A 22433-nucleotide genomic window follows, 5' to 3' on the forward strand; every position below is an offset into this window, starting at 1 on the left:
TCCCTCAGCAATGCCCTATTCCTCTCCACCTCCCTTTCTCTCTCCTCCTTACCCATCTGTACATCCTACTCCACCACACCTCATCCTCACTCTTCTTCCTCCTGCCTGCCCCTCACAAATAGGGTCTCATGACATATTTCTGGCTAACCTGGAACTGTCTACCTACCCCAGGCTGGCCTGGGACAGATGTAAATATTCCTCTGTAGGATGATGTCATTATGCAGCAAGGCAGGTTCAGGATAAGGGAAAGCCTATCATTGGATGAGAAGGAAGGGTAGGTGGGGAAAAGCATCTAGGAAGTAGAGAGGAAGAGGAGGAGCCGTGAAAAAAGTCAAGATGGAGAAAATAGAGCAGGATGATCCAGGTCCAGGTGGAGTAGGTCAATTTTATCTTGTCTAGGTGGGCAGTTTAAATCTTCATTAATTAGCAGTGAATTTATTGTGTGGATGTATTGTGCATTGAGTATTTAACATATAAATCTAATTGCTAAATTACAAGTTTCTGGAACTTTGATTTTACCTGCCAAGGGGACAGTGAGTAAAATTGACTGGCAGAGAAACAGCTGGAGCATGCAGCTCCTGAGGATCCCACGTGGAGTGAGTATGCAACAGAACTGGTTCTGCTACTTTTTTAATCTTACCACAGCATTTCTCAATCTGTTTTTGATTGTGTATTGGAAAGAACAGTAGAGTTAAATTCTGGTAGAAATGGTCATTTACCCCCACATATTTGATCACAATCCCAGTATCCCTTTTATATTTATTCTTTTAATTTATTTTTTATTTTTTTACATTCAAGATTTTATTCCCTTCCTGGTCAACTCTGCAACTGTTCCACATTCCATACATCCTCCGTACACCCCTTGATCCAGGAGGATGTCCCTACCCCATCCACCCCACCAGACCTCTAAACTCCCAGGGCTCGCCAGTCCCTTGAGGGTTAGGTGCATCTACTCTGACTAAATCCAGATCCAGCAGTCCTCTGCTGTATATGTGTTGGGGGACTCACATCATTGATAATTATATTTACATTTCAAATATTGCCCCCCTTCCAGTCCTCCCCTCTGCAACCCCCATCCCGTTCTACATCCACTCTTGTACATCATGTTTTACTTGAAAAATGTATACTTTTATCAACACACACACACACACACACACACACACACACACACACACACACACATGAAGTGATAGTAACCCTTTGCCAAGTGGTAATGAAGTATGGTGTAGAGTGTAGAGATGATAAGATCCTATGTGATTAAGCAGAGGGGTTGAAAAAAGTACATACTGGATAATCTAGGAAAGAAATTCCCTCCTGACAGGGAAGTTTGCCTCTTTCTTTACCACCCTGAAATCTAGTTCAAAAACAGGGCTGTGTCCCACAGTCCCTCATCTGAAGCCCTGCCTAAGACAGAAGTGAATTTCTTGTATGGTAGGTCTATACAACCTTTCTTTATTTGACACTCTTTGATATTACTGTTACAATGAAAACCCAAGCTTCAGATGCCGAGGGAAATATATCTCCATCCAGATTAATCGTCTCCATACAGATCCAACTTAAGAGTTACTTTGCGTATACCACATCTACTTTGTCTGAGGCAATTAGGTGCTTGCAGGGGATGGGTGGTTATAGAACCAGGTTGGTGGGCAGGGCCACAGTATAAACTATAAAACTGTGAGTATCTGAGAATCAGAGATTTTTTTTGAGGTATAGTTCCTTCATTAATGTGTTTGATCATGTTGGGCAAATGGTAGGCCTTCTTTTTATTGATATAATATTATCAAAACATAAAAAATTCTTTTTACAGGACATTGTAGGTTCAAGTTCTTTTTTCTTAAAAGTAGATTCTTCTTTTATATAATATATTCTGACAACATTTTTCTCTTCCTCCACATTTCTAAACACCCCCTCCCACCTCCTCTCTCCTCCAGATTTAGTTCATTTCCCTTCAGAAAAGGACAGGTTACCGTGAAATACTCAAACATGAAAAAACAAGATAAGACAAAGCAAAAGTCCTCATTTGAAGGATGGACAAGGCAACCCAATAGATGGAAAGGAGTCCCAAGAACAGGCAAAACAATCAGATACACACCCACTTCCACTTTTAAGAGTCCACAAAAACACAAAGCTAGTAGCTATAACACCAACCAACCACCAGACAGAAGATCTCATTCAGTCTCTCCAGAACCTATATCAGATCTGATAACCCATTGAATAGCTATGTTGTGGACTAACCCCAAGGACAATATTACTAGGTAATTGCTGGAGCTCCAAGTTCAAGCCAGTGTCCTTGGCATTTCCCACTGAGAAGCAAACATCTCCTGATTCCCACTGAGAAGCAAACATCTCCTGATTCCCACTGAGAAGCAAACATCTCCTGATTCCCACTGAGAAGCAAACATCTCCTGATTCCCACTGAGAAGCAAACATCTCCTGATTCCCACTGAGAAGCAAACATCTCCTGATTCCCACTGAGAAGCAAACATCTCCTGATTCCCACTGAGAAGCAAACATCTCCTGATTCCCACTGAGAAGCAAACATCTCCTGATTCCCACTGAGAAGCAAACATCTCCTGATTCCCACTGAGAAGCAAACATCTCCTGATTCCCACTGAGAAGCAAACATCTCCTGATTCCCACTGAGAAGCAAACATCTCCTGAGAGTCCTGCCTCTAAAGAGGTGAGAAAATATACTTCCATGTCTCAGTGGGTGTCTCCTAAAAAGGACACCCTCACTCTTCAGAGACAGTGACTGAGAGTGACTCAACATGATTAGAAAAAGCTCCTTTCAGTCACATCCTTTCAGGACACTTTGGATTGACACATTATGAGTTAAAGGAATCACAGGTGACAAGTATATTCTTCTTCGAATTTTTTTAGTAGATGTCTATAACATAGCACGTTCAGTTCTAAGTGACTATATCAATGTACACCCCTACCATGGATAAACTCACATCCCTGAACAAGTAGCCTGACCTCAGCATGGACTCTGGACTGTGAAGCATGCCAATGAGATGCACTCTGAAGAAAGGTCATTGTCTTATCAATTGTCATTATCAGTGACAATACTAGTTATTTCAATGTTCATAACTATTTACAAGTACTTATAGTGTATAAAATTTTCACCTTTCAGAAATAAAGTTTTTCTAGGAATTATTTCTGTGCACTAGGATAATCTTGGCAAAGACCTTTTTTTTTTTTCACACAACCCATATTCTTGGGACAATCCACAAACCCAAGTGGCACTCATCCTACTGCATTAGGTGTTCCTTGCTGACAATGTGCACCTTGTGGCCTTATGATCATCTGTAGAACAATCTATAGGCCTGATGTATTTTGCAACACCTGATGTATTTGGCAAGCTCCTTGGCCTAACTGACATCCAAGTATCCAGGCAATACCTATTCAAGCAAGGCCATCCTTCCAAATAGTGTGACTTCCTATGGTCAAGGATTCAATCACTTGAGTTTATGGGGACTATAGCCACTCAAACCACCACAAGGAGAAAATATGAGAGGTGAGAAGTGAAGTGGGGATGAATCCAGGAAGAATCCAGGAGAGGGAGAGTCAATATGATCAAAACGAAACTCACTGCACAAAATTCTCAAAGAACTAATTAAAAATATAAATGATCAAATACATCCTCCATTCCTTCCCCTCCAATGCATCTCCATACCACCCCTGCCACTACCACTTCCAATTTTATGTGCTCTTTTAATTTTTAACCTACTAAGTTCACTTACTGTTGCAAGTTTCTTTGAGGGTATAGAGCCTCTACTGAAGCATTATGTAGCCTCTCAGGGCCCCACCCATGATGAAAAGCAACTTTCCTTCCCCCAGAAGTCATCAACTGCCAGAGGTGTCTTGCCTGGGATTCAGACTTTGTGACCCAGTGCTTTTTGTTCATCATTGTGTGATGAACCACAATTTATTCAGTCACCACTATCAATAAATATTCATTTATATCCCATTAGTACTGATATGCATTAGCCTACACTCAACATTTACTGTGAGGCCTTTGTGTAGACATCCACATTTGCTTTATTTAGTTAAAAGGAAACAAAGTACAGATAGCTTTAATCTTTTCAAAAACTTGTCACATGCTTTTCAAAGTGATTTTGCCAGAAGAGTTAAAGTTGGTACCTTGCTTAGCATGAGCAAGGGTCCTGTTTCAAATTTCAGCATAAAATACTATTGAAACATAATAAATGGTTTTATGATCCAAGCTCCATTAATTGTGCCTGACTGTCCCCACTGCACCACATCCTCACCAATACTTGACATCATTTACCTTTTGAAGTACATAAGTGTGTGTGTATATAAACATATTATAAGTCATGTATAAGCATACAATTTTTCAGTGTCTTCAGTATTATGTAGTAACTTTACAAAAATATTTATGGTGCTTATATAACTAGTAAGTAGATATACTTAACTCTCCATTGTAAAATAAAGCAAAACTAGATGAGGATTCTCTTAAATGAAACTGCAGGGATATAGTCTCTGGATTGAGATTTCTAGAAGTTTCTAGGAACTGGAGCATTGCTGTTTTCTATGTCAATATTGACATGTAGTAAAACAAATGCTACCAACATTGTAGAAAGACATATTTTGAGAGGAACATTTGCTCCCAGCTTATCACTTATACTGCCACTTCATGAAGCTGTATTGCACTGTGCTGTGGGTTGAGACCCATGACTTATATCAATTGACATTTGGACTTCATGCTGTGTTTTGCTTTTGTTCCTTTTGAGACAGGGTCTCATGTATCCAAGGATGGCCTTAAACTCACTGAGCTGCTGGGGGTGACCTTGAACTTCTGATTCCCCTGTCTTATGTTCTGAGCATGGAGATGATAGACATGTACTATTAATTCTGGTTTATGTGACACTGGGGATCAATTCAGGGCTTTGTGCATGCAAAGCCAAAAGTACCAGCCGAATTGTTCCCCTAGCTTCTACGGTATCCTGCTCACTACTGGGATGTGTGTATGTGTGTGTGTGTGTGTGTGTGTGTGTGTGTGTGTGTGTGTGAGAGAGAGAGAGAGAGAGAGAGAGAGAGAGAAAGAGAAAGGGAGAGAGACAGAGAGAGACAGAGAGAGACAGAGAGACAGAGAGACAGAGAGAGGCACACAGAGAGACACCTCAGTTCTTTGAGCCTCTAGCCATAGTAGTTTTTCTAAAAGAGACTTGCACTACAGCACCGGGTTGTTGCTCACTGTATTTACCACCTGTAACTGAAACTCTTCCACTCACCCGAAGGCTAATATCAAACTATATTTGTGCTGTTCTATGATTCCAGATCAGAAAGTGTTCACTTCTGATAAAATTTAAGCTCAACTTTCAGTACCTTAAATGTGATCAAGGGCACTAGAATTCTAAAATGTGATACATTTGTACGAACGTAGAGAAATTCAAGGATGGAACCTCCATTCATTTTCACAGTTCATTGCTCTGTATGGATATGTAAACTGAAGCAATTACAGAAATATATTTTAATGAGTTTTATTTAGTTATCTATTCTGACATCTATGGGTCAGAAACTGTTTCCCCAAAAATTGTATTAAATTTTGAGATACATATATGACAAGTGGTAGAGTTATAAAACAGAACTTGATCAGCCCTGGGGAGTAAATGCAGTTCTATATTGGCAATTAACTAAGTCACAGAAAATATATCTAACTTCCCATGGTTCATCAGAAGAAATCTTAGAACAATTTTAAAACTGCACATATCCTGTTCATCTGTGTTCTAAATATAGACCTTGTTTTGTACAGTGCTAAATGTACACTCCTTTCTTCAGAGACCTATGGGACCTCTACCTGTGATGCCCCAAACATATCATTTTTTCTTTACTTGAAAAGTCTCAAGAGAAATTATTAAGCTTGTTATACAAGCTTATTATTTAAATATAGCCCAGTTCTTTCTTAGTAGTAGCATCATGAATGGAGATTTAAAACTATGTAGCACTGGGGTGAGTCTGTATGGTCCAAAGAAAGTAAAGGCATAGGATACACAAAAATACTACTACTGCACAGGGACTTTAGTCATAGATGGTTGAACAGGGACTATAGATCATGAATATTATCTCAGTTTGTGGAATTTCTGAAGGAAACTGATTTCTAAGTGGCTTTGAAAATGGAGAGGAGGGGTAACAACTAGGTACACTTTGGGTATTGGGAGATGGGGACCCCAACATATTGATGTAATAAGTATTAAGGTTATAACACAGACATGTAAATATTTATATATAATTAAAGAGAGAGGCCTCTCCTTTCCACAGGTGATTGAGTGCTCCTTAGGAAGTGATAAGAATTTTTATCAACCAAAATGCACTAATTCAGGGAGAGTAAGGGATTCCTGTAATCATGTAAAACAACTTAGCAACACCATTCCTGACATCAGCTTCTTTCTCATCAATGGAATACATTCAATTCCAATGACTTTCCAGTCTCCCTGTGATATTTTATGTGCCAGGATGAACAATAGTATTTGAACCCAGATTTACATATGTATACACACACACACACACACACACACACACACACACACACACACACCACACATGCCAGTCATTATTATATTGGTTTACTACATATATTTCCCAATTCTCAAGGGCTGTGATTTCATTTAGCAATGTCTTTTAGGTGACTGCTGACTGTTGAATTAGGTTTGACATTTTTCCGATAAATTATTATTTTTCAAAGCAAAAACATGTTGGGATATTTATCTTAAAGTAGTAAAACCATTTAAAAGGCAGTCTTGTAAACTATCAACATATTATTTCTGTCCTGCACTTTCTCATGTGCTGCATACAGCAGCATACAAAACAGAGAGAAATTTTCTGTTCAGAGAGTAACAGCACATAACACCAAATGCTACAGGAAGAGCTAGAATATGGAGTATGAAGCCAAGATTGCGGAAGTGATAGAACACCTCACAATGTTAAGTTGGAAGGTGGGAGGACTTTGTGTTAACTCTGAACAAACACCTGAAACTGTTGGAGACACATGTCATAATCCTTGGAGGAATAAGGTGAGCTGCTTAAACGACAAGGAGAGGTGTCCAGAAATGCATGCCTATTGAGATTGAGAAGCCTGCGGTAGATACTGAGGGACTGATGCAGTCTATTTGGGGCAATGCTGGGAGCATTTGGAGATTTCAAAGCATTCTAATAGCATAGTATTTTTCAAGAAAATATAATGATGCCATATTTTGCCCTGAATAAGATGAAAGGATGTAGGAAGTAATAAAGAATGGTTAGGCATGATTTTATTTACATTTCTCCTATTGATAAAAACATACACCAAACTATTAATTAGGATAGTACTATATTGTTTATTTTGGTATTTAGAGTTGTGTTTATTTTTCTGTAATTTATTTAATATTACAAGCATTTTATATTTGATGCAAATGCTTTTGAAGTGTTCTGAATTTCCCTATGAATGACATTTAACCTTTGAAAAAGATAGAGAAATATATAGTTACACCGGAATGGAAAAAAATGAAAAAGCCAAGAAAATTGGAAAAATGATATAGAAGATAAAAAATTTATATAGGTCTAAGGAAAATTGATACTTCATCTTGATAAAGTAAAGTAAGCAAGAACTGAAAGAGTTACACTCCAAATTTAAAACATGCACTTTACCCAAGAGAGATACTAGAGTCTAATGGTTTCATTAGGAGCATTTTCTACCAGCAAGAAAAGAGAAGAGATAATGGGAAATGCAATATGAACATGCTGTTTAAATTGTAACGTATTTGTTTTTTTCCCTCTCTCATAAAAAACATACTTATATTTCTGCCTTTAATTTCTCAGATTTGAAAAATACAGACTTCTCAAATCTGCACAGACATTTAATCATGTTGAACTCATAGCAGAGTGCATAGTGTATAATGCTCACATTATTTAGTAGCTGTACTCCATTATATACATTGATGTAAGGATTTCACAAATTCAATGTTATTTGAACAAAGTCCACAATTTGGAAATTGATTGAAGCAAGCGATAAATCAAATACTAGTGGCTGGCCTGGGAATATGAGCTAGCATCTGTCAATAGAGTTGAAAATATAAAGCCAAGCCAGCCCAGAGTTTGGAAACAAGTTTGAAATCCTAACTTAGTAACAAACTGAGGAATACATAGGAGGAGAAAGCAATGTAGTCTGCATACAAAAATATACATTTCTTTGTTATTATTCATATTGTGAAAAATACTTTTATTCTTTTTTTTTCTTATGTCTAGAAAAAAATTTTGTCGCTCTTGTCTTCAGCATAAGACACTATTACCAGCACAGACTGTGACTTGTTTCCTATTGATCAATATGCCTGGGGTCAATACCTCTAGCCTGACACCAAGATACTTTATCCTCAATGGGATTCCTGGGTTGGAAGCTGCACACATCTGGATCTCTCTGCCGTTCTGCTTTATGTACCTCATTGCTGTCACAGGTAACTGTGGACTAATCTATCTCATCAGCCATGAGGAGGCCTTGCATCGGCCTATGTACTACTTTCTAGCCATGTTGTCTGCTACAGATGTTTCTGGGTGTAATACAATGGTCCCCAGTATGTTATGCATCTTTTGGTTCAGTCTTAAGGAGATTGATTTCAATGCCTGCCTTGTACAGATGTTTTTCATCCACATGTTAACAGGCATGGAGTCTGGAGTGCTCACACTTATGGCTCTTGACCGCTATGTGGCTATATGCTATCCATTACGTTATTCTAGTATCCTTACCAACACTATGATTACTAAGATTGGAATAGCAGCACTCATTCGAAGTGTGTTACTCATGATCCCCTTTGCTTTCCTGATCAAGCGTCTTCCATACTGTAGAGGAAACCTCATCCACCACACCTATTGTGATCACATGGCTGTGGCCAAGCTATCCTGTGGCAACATTAAGATTAATGCTGTCTATGGTCTTATAGCTGCTGTATTTATTGGGGGCTTTGATTTGTTCTGCATCTTCATGTCTTATGCCATGATTATTCATGCTGTGGTAAAGCTGTCTTCTGCAGATGCTCGCCATAAAGCCTTCAGTACCTGCACATCACACATATGTGCTATTATTATTACCTATGTCCCAGCCTTCTTCAACTTTTTCACTCATCGCTTTGGGAGAACCACTATACCCCATCATATCCACATTATTATAGCCAACCTGTATCTGTTGCTACCTCCCACCTTGAATCCAATTGTATATGGAGTAAAGACCAAGCAGATTCGTGAAGGAGTGATCAAAATGTTTGTTAGACAAAAAGATGTTTGAATGAGAGATTAATCTATGCTAACAAAGTTTGTGTTTAACATATATGTCCAGAAAATTGCCAAGGAAGAAAGGCATGAAAATTCAAACTGATAGTGGTAGACACTACAGGTGAATATTTTGTCACCAGATGCATAAAACAACAGATCATTAAAAATAAAATCTTTAATTTCTTAGAAAGAAATAAGATAGGAAAACAAGTATGAGTCTAACATAGTGACCTTGGAGCTCATGGAATGCATATAGAACAGGGGAGCTTAGATATTCGACTTCAACTGAACCCTGGCTGGTCCATGCACATATCATAGGCATGTGAGGAGTGTCCAGGAAGAATTGAGGTCTCATAGAAACTAAAGATATCAGAGTAGTGGGAAGACACATGACCAAAAGTGTCCCAACTTTGTAGAGAAGCAGGTACCTCTCCCCAGGAGGTTTCTCCTGAGTTCCAGTGTCCTTTCAAGATGCCTGCCTCATATTTGTTTAACAGTTATCACTCTGGGCTGATGTCTGTGGTTTTGTTAACCTGGAAATTCTGACGTTTGGGTGGTACCTGACTCCTGCATCAGTGCCAGAGTGAGGCTGGAGTGGTGTAGGTACTGAAGGCAACCACAGTCTGAGTTCTTCTCAGCCTTAATGTCAGGAGGCAATCTAAGTGGTGAAATGTCATGACATGGCATCTGCTAGAGGAGAGTCTGTAAGTGTAGGTAAAGGTACCTGAAGAGTATCTACATGGTCTGCTGAGCTAGGAAGCCTGGTGGCTGCCTTTATCTGGCTGGCATGTAGATGAACAGACAGTGACCATAGAAATGACCTCATTAGATTTCTGGAAATAACTGAGAAAAAGTCAATGGGTGTAAAATGATGAAAAATAGTATAGGCTGCAAAGTGAGAAGAGTAGGAAGAGATGTCGAGATGATTGAACTTACCAGAATGTTTGGAGAAAAGAAATAGGTAGAAATAATAATTGGGTTAATAAAGTTATATTCTTTGTTAACACAAGAATATATTTTAATATCACATGGCATATGAGCAAACTTGGGAAATAAATTAACCACTCCATGCATATTTTTCATTATAATTGTCCTATTTGGAAGCAGAACCTCAGGTTTTTAAGAAACTCTAGCAATTTTATGAATTTTTCTATAATATAAGCTATAAATTTTTCATCAGTAAAGATTGTGTGCTTTAAAATTACTTTGTTGGACTTCCACAACTTGTCTGTGTGCTGTCACATTAGCTATACATAACACAGTCAAACTAAATAAATACAAAATGCCTTTCTCTAATCTGATGTTTTATTATGTTTGTTCACAGCACAATACTTTTCCACTTTAATTTTGGTTTGAGAATCATATATGTAAATATAATGTGTTTTGAACAAACTCAACCCTCTTCCCTCTTCTCCAACTCCTTCTATCCCTTTCCCTTTCCCTCCAAACTTCATGTACACTTACCCCTCTTTGCTGCCAGTATGTGCACAAGTGTAGGGCCATACACTGGAAAGCAGACAGACTATTAGGGCCACATCTGAAATAAATTCCTCTCTTTTCCCAATAGCCTCTTGCTGATAGTACTTCAATTATGCACATGTGCAAAGGTACATAGTTTAGTTAGTAGCTTCATATCTGCCTGCTATCCAGAAAGCTCTACTAATTATTGTATTTTACAGGACAACGAAATCACCTCAGTATTTCCACAAATTCTATCTCTGCCGGTGAATAACAAGTTTATATTCCACCGAGTGAAAAATAATCACACCTGAAAGTCATCTTTAAAAGCACATTGGGCACATTTAATGTTTGCGGTAAAGTTGGTTATTCTCCAAGAGTATACAAGGAAGTGTAATTGTCTTATGTGATGCTAGGACCTGAAAGTTTTGAATGCCATAATTCTGCATTTGAGATGAGCCTAGACCTTTTAAGTCAATAGAAAGAAGGCCTGTTACCCACCTGTCCATTTTTTCAATTCTTTGGAGCAATTGATGTCTACAGATACTAGTGCTGTGTGGTTGTTTAGACCTTGAAAGGCCTATACAGGGGGATGCTGATGTTTGAAGCAAATCTGAACATGGAATGAGTTTCAGCCTAGCTTGAACTATAAAGTAGAAGTCTGTTTCAGAATTTTTTCTAGAGAAACTAGAATATTGGGCATAAACAGCTATATATGAGTCAACTTTATAATATGGCCAGCCTTTCCCTATGTAATATAACTTAGTTTCCAAGAGCAAAGACTCTCATCATATCATCAACTGAATAGATTCCCTTTCCATCCTTAGCCTGTTTTTAGGTGGTGATGAGTTTCCATGCCATTTTAGATCTAGAAGTGAGTGTCGGGAAATGCTTCATACATGCTTTCTGTTTTAGTTTTCTAAGATAAGGTCTCTTTCTGGTCTCTTATCAAATTGTCTAGCCTGGATGTCCAGAAAGCCCCTGAAATTTTCCTGTTTCTGCCTCCCCATTGCTAAGAGTAAAGCAGTTGCCACCATGAGCAGTTGTTTTCTCAATGGTTCTGGTTTTAATTCTTGGAAGAGCAGCATGTTAATAATCGGGGTATTTTCTTAGCCCTAAGCTTGTCTTTAAAGTAACAGATAATAAAAACATATACAGTCTGTTTCAACACATGTAGAGTTTTTAAATCAATTTACATACATAGCTCTTTAAATATAATTTGTGGTAAAAACTTTCAAAATCTGTTTTTTTAATAAATTCACAGTAGATTATTAATAGCCATAGTCACTCTACTATGCAATAGTGCTACAGAACTTTCTATTTCTACAAAATAAACTTAAAATTCATTGATTAATTATTCATCTACTCCTGACTTCTCTCAACTTGTAGTGGTCACCAATCCATTCTCAAATTCTCTGAGGTCAACTGCTCATATCTCATAACAGAGTAATCATGAGGGGATGCTTCATCTCACTTAACATGATGATTTCGAGTCATATTTATACATTTATCAAATGACACATTCCATAATCTTTTAATGCACAAATATCATTGCATTGTATAAAAAATACATTACATTTTCTTAACTATTCTTCAGTTGATATACTCTTGCAGTGCTTACATTGCTATAGTTTTGTAAATAGTTATGCAAAAAAATAACATAAAGACAACAGCAGTTACTAGATCATTTAATACTACTACTACTACTTTTTGAGAAACTTAGATCTATAAGTTTCATTTATATATCATATATAAATATATTATAAAATATATTATACTATATAATATGAATATGGAAAATATATTATAAATACATAATAAATATGTAATATATATTAGATTATGTACTAAATGTGAACAACAAATAACTTTTCAAAAGAACATAGCCATATTTGGAGCTGATAGTCTATGTAGAGTTTATTACAAATTGGAAAAAATTTGCTGTGTAGCCGTGTGAGAGTTACATGAATAATCAATATTGAGGGGTTTGGGATGTCTTTGTCAATATGTTAATCAGTATAGATATGTTTTTACTTGGTCACCTTTGAGCAAAAAGTATAAAAGGTTATATAGCCATCACCAATAGGAACAAATCCAGGGGGGAAATATTTTATAAACAACAGAATCATTAAACTTTGTACGACAGCTCTAGGGGAGTCACTTTTGAGGATAAGTTGAAAAACAAGCAGAAGTGGTTTGTCTTGTGATTGTGCACAGCATTAGGCCTTCAAGAATCTGATGGCAGCACCTTGTACTTTAAAGTATTTCATATATTCAATTATCTATTTTTCTTTTATTTATTATTACTGTCTGCGTGGTCCATACTAGTGTGCACATGCCATGACACAACTGTTGAAGGTCAGAGGGTGTTCGAGAGTCTGTTCTGGAGTCCCTTCTATCTTTCTACTATATGTTCCAGGGATTGAGTTCAGTTCATCAGGCTTACACAGCAAGCACTTTACCTGCTGAGCCCTCTTGCTAGACTCAAAACACTTACCAGTTCACCCAGGTCAGGGTTAGCACCAGGGACTTTTCACCATTACTTTCAGAACATTATGCTGGAACAATTTTTTTTTTAATTTTGGGCATGGGGTAAACAATCAGCACACTGTAGTCATTAAAATGCAAGACGCTGGAAGCACACAGCCTCTGTAGAAAATCGCGGCTCTGCCAATTGCCCTGTTATTTTCATTAAGCTGTTCACCTCTCAGTATCTTTGTGTCTCATTTTGCCTAACTGTAAAACGTACACAAATTATTATTACTCCAGTAGATGATTTTTAGATCAAATGGACGTGTATTTTAAACATATCTTATCTGAAAAACACATGTTTTGGTGTTATTGTGACTATTACCACCTTGAAAATATTTGTCTGTCTTTAAAGAAAGAGAGTAATTCCAGAGGAAAGCATGGAAAGACTCCACTCTCCCAAGGACGTGCAGAGTCCAGATTGCGAGGATACTAGTCAAATGCTGAAGTAGTGGGAAGGGACTGGATAACTGGATTTTCGTTTTACAGAAAACAGAAAAAGCTGAGGAGACACAGAAAGATGAAGCAAGGACTAAAGGGTTAGAGATTGTGGTGGAAATCTGAGCCACCAAAGATGCTGACTACTGGGCAGTTAGTGAGGGTTAAATATTTTCTCATTTAATAATTCAAAAGTGAATGACAGAGCTGGCTGTCTCTTGTGTCCTATGGAAAGCATACGTCAAGCCCTCCCTGACAGGCCTTCTGCTACCTTCCTCACCATTCCTTTGTTCTTCCTACTTTCTGAAACATAGCTGAAATTGTTTCCTTACCCTTAACATTTAACATGTCTCGCTTGGTTTTCTGTACTTCCTAAGTACTTACATACACTCAAGATTCATATCATAGCCCTGTAAAGTCTTCACCCACTGCCCCCAATAAATATCAATGAACATTCATTCAGTTTTAATTTAATCATCTGAAAGACATTTCTGTCTCTACTAGAAGAATTCAGCCCAGCTTTTGTAATCCTTTACATGTTTCAGAAAGGATATAGAGCCAGGCATATAGAAGACATTAAAACCATGGCTGTTCATTATAGAAGCTTCCTCTTGCAGTAGATAGAGATAAGACAGAGACCCATAATTGTCAATGCACAGAAAGAGAATGACTTTGGAGTACCCAGTCCTACATGGAATGTCTCTAATCAAACTTCTCCTATCAAGGTTCAGAAATCTATGCAGAAGCAGGGGTGGGGAAGATTGTAAGAGCCAGAGGAGGTAGATGAATCCAAGGAAATAGTATATTCTAGATACAACAGGACTGGTATACATATGAACTCACAGAAATTGTGACAGCACATACAAGACCTGCACATATTCAAACCAGACAATATCCAAGTACTGAGGAGGGGAAGTAGACACAGTACTGCAACCCTAGCCAAAGGATAGGTACAATTGATAGGTGCTGGGAAGTTGAAAATCAGTTTTCTAACAGAGCGTTACTGGGTATATCAATTATATTCCAAGGCCTTCCCATATTGAGGAAGAGTAGGCCAACTAAAGATGGACTTTGTGTATTTGTGCATCTTTTATTTGGGGATATTTTATCTAATTGGTTTTGCTAGTGTTATTGTTGTTATTAAACCATTGATTTTTGTATTATTGTTTTGAAAGAGAACAAACATGACATTAAATGGATAGGAAGGTGGAGAGGATCTGGGAGGAATTGTAAGAAGGGAAGTATATGACAAAAACATATTGTCTGGAAAATATTTAAATAAAAATAAAACTCTATGGCCTATACTAGCATGCTTGTGAGAAGCCAATGAACACTCAGCCATAGAAAACTAATCCTCCACTGAGGAAATATTTCTCATCAGACACTGATGTTCAGAATTAATCTGAGTTGAAACTAACAACTCATAAACAATACAATAATGTATTAAACAATTAGAGTATACCAGAAACCATGTTATGCTATTTTGTAAGAATTGGCATATTTATACATTTTATTGGTAAGCTGTTGTTATGTTGGAAAAAGGTACACAAGTTGCCATGTATAGACATACAGAAATTCATTAATATGCTTAATCCTTAGAAATAAAACATTTTAATTTTCAGACTACTTGATCCAAGATCAATAAAGCATTTGATTAATTGTCTACTAAGGTGCCCACCTTCAAGATGGCATCTCTTTTTAATAATCTCTTCTTGTTTTTCATACATGTTTCATTTCAGGTTTTTCTCACCTGGGTATCTATTCTCAGTGCCCTGAAATTTGGGATTATTGGACATTTAGATCTGGGCCCTTGAATTAAACCCAGTTTGTTCCTAAAAGAATTAGTTGTATTTAGTGTCTCAAGAATGAGTGAAGGAGTGAAATAATATCAAATGCCTGATAATGTAACCTGCTTAATCAACACACACACACACGCACACACACACGCGCGCGCACGTGTGTGTGTACACTAAAGTACTAAACCTGTGTTATGTACATCAGCAATATAGCAACATACTTGATGTAAGAGTTTGTCCTTAACAGAGAGGACAAGGTTGTCCCAAACTACTACAAGATTGTCTTTTAAACACAGAACAAAGATTGACGTTTAGTATCCCTGCATTATTTTATTACTTGTGTACATATTTAGAATTATGTACCTACAAAATGATTTATACAGAATGAGAGCACTGCATTTAATTTCTAAATCCTATATTTTGGCTTTCCTTATAAGGAATAGTTCATAATTTCACTCACAAAAACTTCAGAACTTCTACAAATTAGATGACTTAATAGCATTTCACTCCTATTTTATGAATTTTTTCTCCACTATTTTCCCCATCATAAAAGCAGTACAGCTGGTATTAACATGAATTTGTTTTAGTTAATGCCCAATTTATCTCCAAGTAAAAACTTGATTACACTTTCCCGAATCTGCTTGGTCTTGACTCCATAAACAATTGGGTTCATGGTAGGGGGCAGGAGTAGGTAGAGGTTGGCCACTATGATGTGGATGTGGTGGGGAATAGTGTGTCCTCCAAAACGATGAGTGAAAAAGGTAAAAAATGCAGGCACATAAGTGATCACAATAGCACAAATGTGAGATGTGCAGGTGCTGAAGGCCTTGTGACGAGCATCAGCAGAGGACAGACTCACCACAGCTCTCAGTATCATAGTGTAAGACACAGAGATACAGCAAATGTCAAACACACCAATCAACAGAGCAGCCATGAGACCATAGATTGCATTGACCTTGGCATTGCCACAGGATACCTTAGCCACAGACATGTGATCACAGTAAGTGTGAGGGATAAGGGTGCCTCTGCAATAGGGCAAGCGCTTGGTGAGGAGAGTGAATGGAAAGATGAGCATGACACTTCTCAAGAATGTAGCAAGCCCAGCCTTGGCAATCACAGGGTTGGTGAGGATGGTGGTATAGCGAAGAGGATAGCAGATGGCCACATACCGGTCCAGGGCCATGAGCATGAGCACACCAGACTCCATTGCAGTCAACATGTGGACAAAGAACATCTGGGCAAGGCAGGAATTAAACTCAATCTTCTTGAAGTTGAACCAGAATATGCACAGCATATTAGGCACTGTGGTTGTGCACAAGGTAACATCAGTGAAGGAGAGTAAGGCCAAAAAGTAGTACATGGGCCGGTGCAGAGACTCCTCATGGCCAATGAGGTAGATAAGCCCACAGTTCCCCACCACAGCAATCATATACATGAAGCAGAATGGCAGAGAGATCCAGACATGTGCATCTTCCAGCCCAGGAACACCATTGAGGATAAAGAATTCTGGGGTCAGGCTGGAGCTGTTGGCTCTAGACATAATGGCTGGCAGGATGAGAGCATTTTATACTCAGTAATAATGACACTGTACTAGAAAAGAATATAAATAAATGTTAAAAATAATAATAAGGTAGAAAATGATACCCTGAAAAATGAGAAATCATTAAAAGTACCCCAAAAATGAGAAAATTTTTAGAGTCTTGCAGTATTTTCCATTACTTTATACTCTCTTGCCATTTTTCACCTGACAGAGACTATGTTATTTACCAGTTGATTAGCCTACTATGGAGCTGGGGACCAAACCCAGGGCCTTGCGCTTGCTAGGCAAGCGCTCTACCACTGAGCTAAATCCTCAACCCCTAGAATATTCTTAATAATAATATCAATAATTATATATATATATATAACTTTATAAGAATTTATGAAAGGCTGCTGTTACTAGAAGGTGACTAAGCTAGTGGTCACTGTAATTTCTGAAAGAGAATATGTCCCTGTGTTTGGAATGTGCATTCAATGTCTCAATTGTAACATAGCTAGAGAATCATAATGCTGACTCATCAAAGGGGCCAGAATATTTGGATAGATCTGAACTGATAGGTCTGCTTCATGCTTGCGACTTAAAACTAATGAACTAGTGCAGAAATCTGACAGTCTGACAATGTTCAGTAACAAAATCTACCCATAATGCCCATTGCATCACAGACAGACAAGTCAAACTGAGCTCTTTCTTTGCCTCCCTTAGTACAGGGAATTTTGTCTTATATTTCCCACACTGGGATCCATTCATCTCCCACATAGTTATTTTTTGCACTATTCATGGCACTAAAAATATTCCAAAGAAGAAAATTCTCTGTTGCTAAAATTTGCCCTGACAATGAATTAAAACTGATTTGCAATACAAAATGGATGGATAGTTGAATTTGAAGGAACAAATGATTTTTTGTACAATTTTTAGAAGCCTTAAAGGAAAATAACTTCTAGCACTACAAACTTCTGATATGTTTGCACAACAAAGTGAGAACCACCACCTATAATTAAGTACCTGATGTATGAGGTTTTACACTAATATTATTTGTGATAAAGTATACTCTATCTTGTGCTGATAATTAGGTTGCCTTTGACATTGCTGACAGCATTCTGTTTTGGGGAAATATATTAAGTAAGCAATTAGGCAAAATCTAATACATTAGGTTACTAATATTTAGAAGAAGGCTGGCTCCTCTATTCGAACTTAAATAACACGGACACATATTATGTCTTCATTTTGTGGAATGAACACCTGTAACACAGGTTCAGGGGCCCAAATTTTAACTGACATGCTAACAATCACGTGAAAGTTTGAAATTTCTACTAAACATTCAATGTTTGTGTCTATGACCCTGAGTGATAGATCATAATACTGGTAGAATGTTTCATAAGCTGAGTATTACTAGTTTAAGAGATCATGATGATGTAAGAAAATGATTTTAAAAATGTGAGACAGAGAAACTTTACCCTGAATTGTTACTTAGGGCAGAGACAGGAGAGGTATGAGAAGTGAGAAAGAGTTATTCACTCACTGAGAGAACTCTCCACACAGCAATTGTCTGTGAGATAGCTGCTGTCTAATCTGAGACTTTTTGGGAAAAATTGTGTGTGGCCTGTGGCTGTATGGCATTTTGCATAGGCAAAATTTTGCAGGAGCCTCCTTCAGCAAGTCCTGCCAATATCCTTACTATTCCAGTCTTGTTTTGTATGAGTTTTTAGTTACCTCCACAAAGGACAGTTCTCTAGATGCAAATCTGAGCATATCTATCTATTAGTAAAGGTAAAGAAAATACATTTTCCCTGTGAGAACCAATGACTAACTGAGTTTCATTGTCTCCAATTAATTTCGAAGTCATTTTACTATTGCTTTACAACTGCGGAAGCCTTTCTACCCATTTCACCCAGAATAATGGAAATGTACTATGGGGGTCAGTGGAACTCCTGTGCTCTACAACTCATGAGTTTCTTTGTCTTCAACTTTTTTCCATTTTCTGAAAACAAGAGTCATCAGAAGTCACTCAAACTTACCTCAATGCTAAGAGAGACCAGAGCAGTATCCATGATCAAGAGCCTAAGCATGAGGGGTTCTACACCCACCCAGCATCCCTGCATCATTTTCAAATTCTCCAGCCTGGAGAGTGTGCATTTGTTTGGGTCTTTGTAGTTCAGTGTCTCAGAAGACTGTGGTTGGAGAGAAAACATCCTTTGGGACATCTGAGATAATTTTGGCATTTAATCCTCAGGCACAGATGAAACTAGGAGGAAATTATACCCAAGTTACAGTTTCTCTCTCAGGTATAGATTCTGAAAGAATATTTATAAACAGAAATAACTGTCTTTCATTTTATTTACCTTGTTAATAATCCAATCTCATGACAATGTAATGCCTACTGCATATGTGTATGTGTGTACCTTTTAATATATATACATGTATAATCACATGTATAGGATAGTTTCGAAAAAGAGATACACAATAAGGACAATAAGATATAATATATAAGTTGATGTAGAAAAATATTTCTAATTTTTATTTTATGTTTATTGATTAAATTAATTAATAAGACAGGCCTGGCCTGCCACCATGAGGTACAGGCCAGATGTGGTTGCAACTCTAATGAACACGTATGTAATAGAGAGGTAAGAGGGAAAGAAGATGTGCAGCTTGTAGTCTATTAAGAGAGGCAGAACTATAGACACATTGACAGTCACGAATAGCCTGATTTTCACATGGCCTGCACTGTCAATTCAGGCCATGGTGATGTCTGGACTCCTGTTGCAACTGAAGGGCCATATCTGAGTCTGTGGCACTTCAGCTGCAGCAGGTGTCTGTGTTAAAGTCTGTCACCACTGTTACCATCAAATGCCATGAGAAAGTCCATGGTCTGGGCTTCCAACTGATGCCATGTTGATTTCTCAGGATCAAGCTGAATATTTCAACCCCTTCACCAGCCATTGAATTTGGCACCAGTGGTGATATGCGCATGAGAAAGCTGGCCCATCCCCTCACTGCCTAATGCACTCTGGAGAGCCAACCCCATCCGCAACTGGGTACCATAAAAAAGCTGACCTTAGTAGCTTTAGTATGTAAGACCTCATCTGGTGCCTAGGGAGCAGGCGAGCTGGCAGACTAACCCACTCATCTACCACCCAGGCCCAGATCCAATGTCAATGCTTTGAGATAGCCCACCACAATATGTATTTATACACACATGCTGTTGTAACTTCTGAAGGGGCTGGTCATAAAGAATCAAAGCTGCATGATCTCCATGATTCAGGGCAACAACAAGGTATCCAAAGGAGTCTCATTGAGGATCTAATATTGATGGTGTAGCAGAAGCCAGAGGCTTCTGACCAGAACAGTCACCTGTGACAATGATCATTTGCTAGAGCAGCTGTTTGGAAGACAGGTAGACAGTGTGAGACACTGAGACACACTGAAGACACACAGTGAGATTTTGTTTTGTTTCATTTTAATTTAATTTTCATTTTTGATTTATTTTGGCAAGAGATTACAAGGGTGCAGTGTCCACATGGAAGAACAATGGCAATATCAATATATGTGATCACTTGGAAGAGGGATCTCACAGAATCTCACAGCTAGACAAAGAACTACATGCAACTAAGAGCTGCTGGGAGAATTAGCCTCTTCCAGAAATGAGCCCATTAATTGTTTATACAGCTCTGAAACCATATACAAGAGCCACAAAAATGTACTCAAGTTGTATGTGGATACATATACATATATATGTACACATATATGCATAACAATAATAATCAAAGCAAAAGAGGCTATAAAGTTGACAGTGGAGCATGGATATGATGTTCTGGAGGAAGAAAAGGAGTGGGGATGATGAAAATCTCTTTTAATTAAAAACGTATTTTCATATGCAAAAACTGAATGTTTAAAAAATTGCGCTGACAAAGACACACACACACACACACACACACACACACACACACACACTACCTTTTCCCATTCTTTGTTTAATTTAAGGTAAAGTGTATTTGTTGGTGACTAATGTTAGTAGATGAACACTGTCACTTAGTCCATTCTCAAGGCTAGTCTGTGTCTTTTGATTAGCTAATTGAGACTATTAATATTCAGAATTATTATTAAAAGGTGTTTATTAAATTACTGGCATTTGTCCTTTTTGCACTGTTTCATGATTCCTAGTGCTCCATCTGTTTAAACACTGATAGCATGTTTTATACTTTCTTATACCCTCGTTGGTATGTTTCTCTTTCTCTTCAGTCTGAAGATCTCCTTTCTAGTATATTCTGTAGAACCGGCTTGATATTCATGTATTCCTTCAGAGTCTTTGTTTATTTTTTGTTATGTGTTCGTTTGTTTGTTTGTAAAGTTTTTTCCTTTAGTTATAATAGATAGTTTTGTAGAATATAGTAAACTGGCTTAGCAGTTACTGTCTTTAACAGCATGAAATATACCATTCCAAGCTCTCCTAGCTTTCAGAGAAATCTCCTAGCTACAGATAAATCTCTTGCCCTGATAGTCCAGTGTTTACATGTGATTTTTTTCCTCTTTAAGCTTTTAGTATATATTTATTTCTGTATTTTAGCTTTTTATTTAAAATGTGACATGAGGGGTTCTTTTTGGGCTTCTCTGTTACTCTAAACGCCTCCCACTCTTCAATGGCATCACATTGCCTAGATTTGGGAAATTTTCTTCTAAGATTTTAGTAAAAATATGTTCTATGTTTTTTCATAATATGTTTTTTCTATTTGTCTAATTCATATATTTGGTCCTTTTATAATGACCCATAGAGCTCCTGTGCTCTATTTTTATTTTATCATTGTCATTGTCATTGTGTGGTTCACCTGTCTTGCCTTCATCCACTCATATTTTTTGTCATTTACTGATTTATGCAGACATTTTGATTTGACTAATTGAACTTTTACAATTTCAAATTATTTTTTTAGTGTTGATATCTGTTATTGAAGTCTGCGGTCACATCCTACATTGACTGCCTCTTTTGTCTTCCCCTTCTTTTCTTTCCATTTTATTGTTTTTAATTTGTTAGGATTTCCCAAAGAACACAGGCTGCCTATTGGTGTCTCCACATCTCAGCCTCCTGGAGGCCACAGTTACTTAATTCTTCAGCTCTCTCTTTTGTTGTACCTAGAGGCACAGCTTCTTCATTTCCCTTTCGCCCCAACTATTCTCCTTTCTCTCCTTCCTCTATTGTACCCATGGTAACTAATGGTTTTATTTTGCATATTTTCCTTCTACTCATGACTGAGATAAAAAGGAGGGTGAGTTTAAAAGGATAAGGAAAGGGAGAGAGAGGGGCCATGCAGGACAGAGATGGCCTGTTAACCTGGAACAGGGCACTAAAGAAAGGTGGCATAAAAGTGTAGAAGACATAGTTGGCTGCAGTACAGATTCTGAAGTGGTCTTTCCCCTGC

The 22433-nt window shown here is 37.7% G+C and overlaps 2 protein-coding genes across 2 annotated transcripts; one reads left to right on the forward strand and one right to left on the reverse strand.

Moving 5' to 3' along the window:
• The first annotated feature begins 8323 nt into the window (after positions 1-8323).
• On the forward strand, positions 8324-9274 carry Or52n3 (olfactory receptor family 52 subfamily N member 3). The gene has a single exon (NM_001000176.1). The coding sequence runs from the start codon at positions 8324-8326 to the stop codon at positions 9272-9274; it is 951 nt and encodes a 316-aa protein (NP_001000176.1).
• Positions 9275-16065: 6791 nt separating this feature from the next.
• Positions 16066-17022, reverse strand: Or52n2 (olfactory receptor family 52 subfamily N member 2). The gene has a single exon (NM_001000177.1). It carries the CDS (start codon positions 17020-17022, stop codon positions 16066-16068), a length of 957 nt encoding a protein of 318 aa, NP_001000177.1.
• Positions 17023-22433: the final 5411 nt, after the last annotated feature.

Source organism: Rattus norvegicus, chromosome 1, assembly GCF_036323735.1.
Source record: "Rattus norvegicus strain BN/NHsdMcwi chromosome 1, GRCr8, whole genome shotgun sequence".
NCBI classification, from domain to species: domain Eukaryota; kingdom Metazoa; phylum Chordata; class Mammalia; order Rodentia; family Muridae; genus Rattus; species Rattus norvegicus.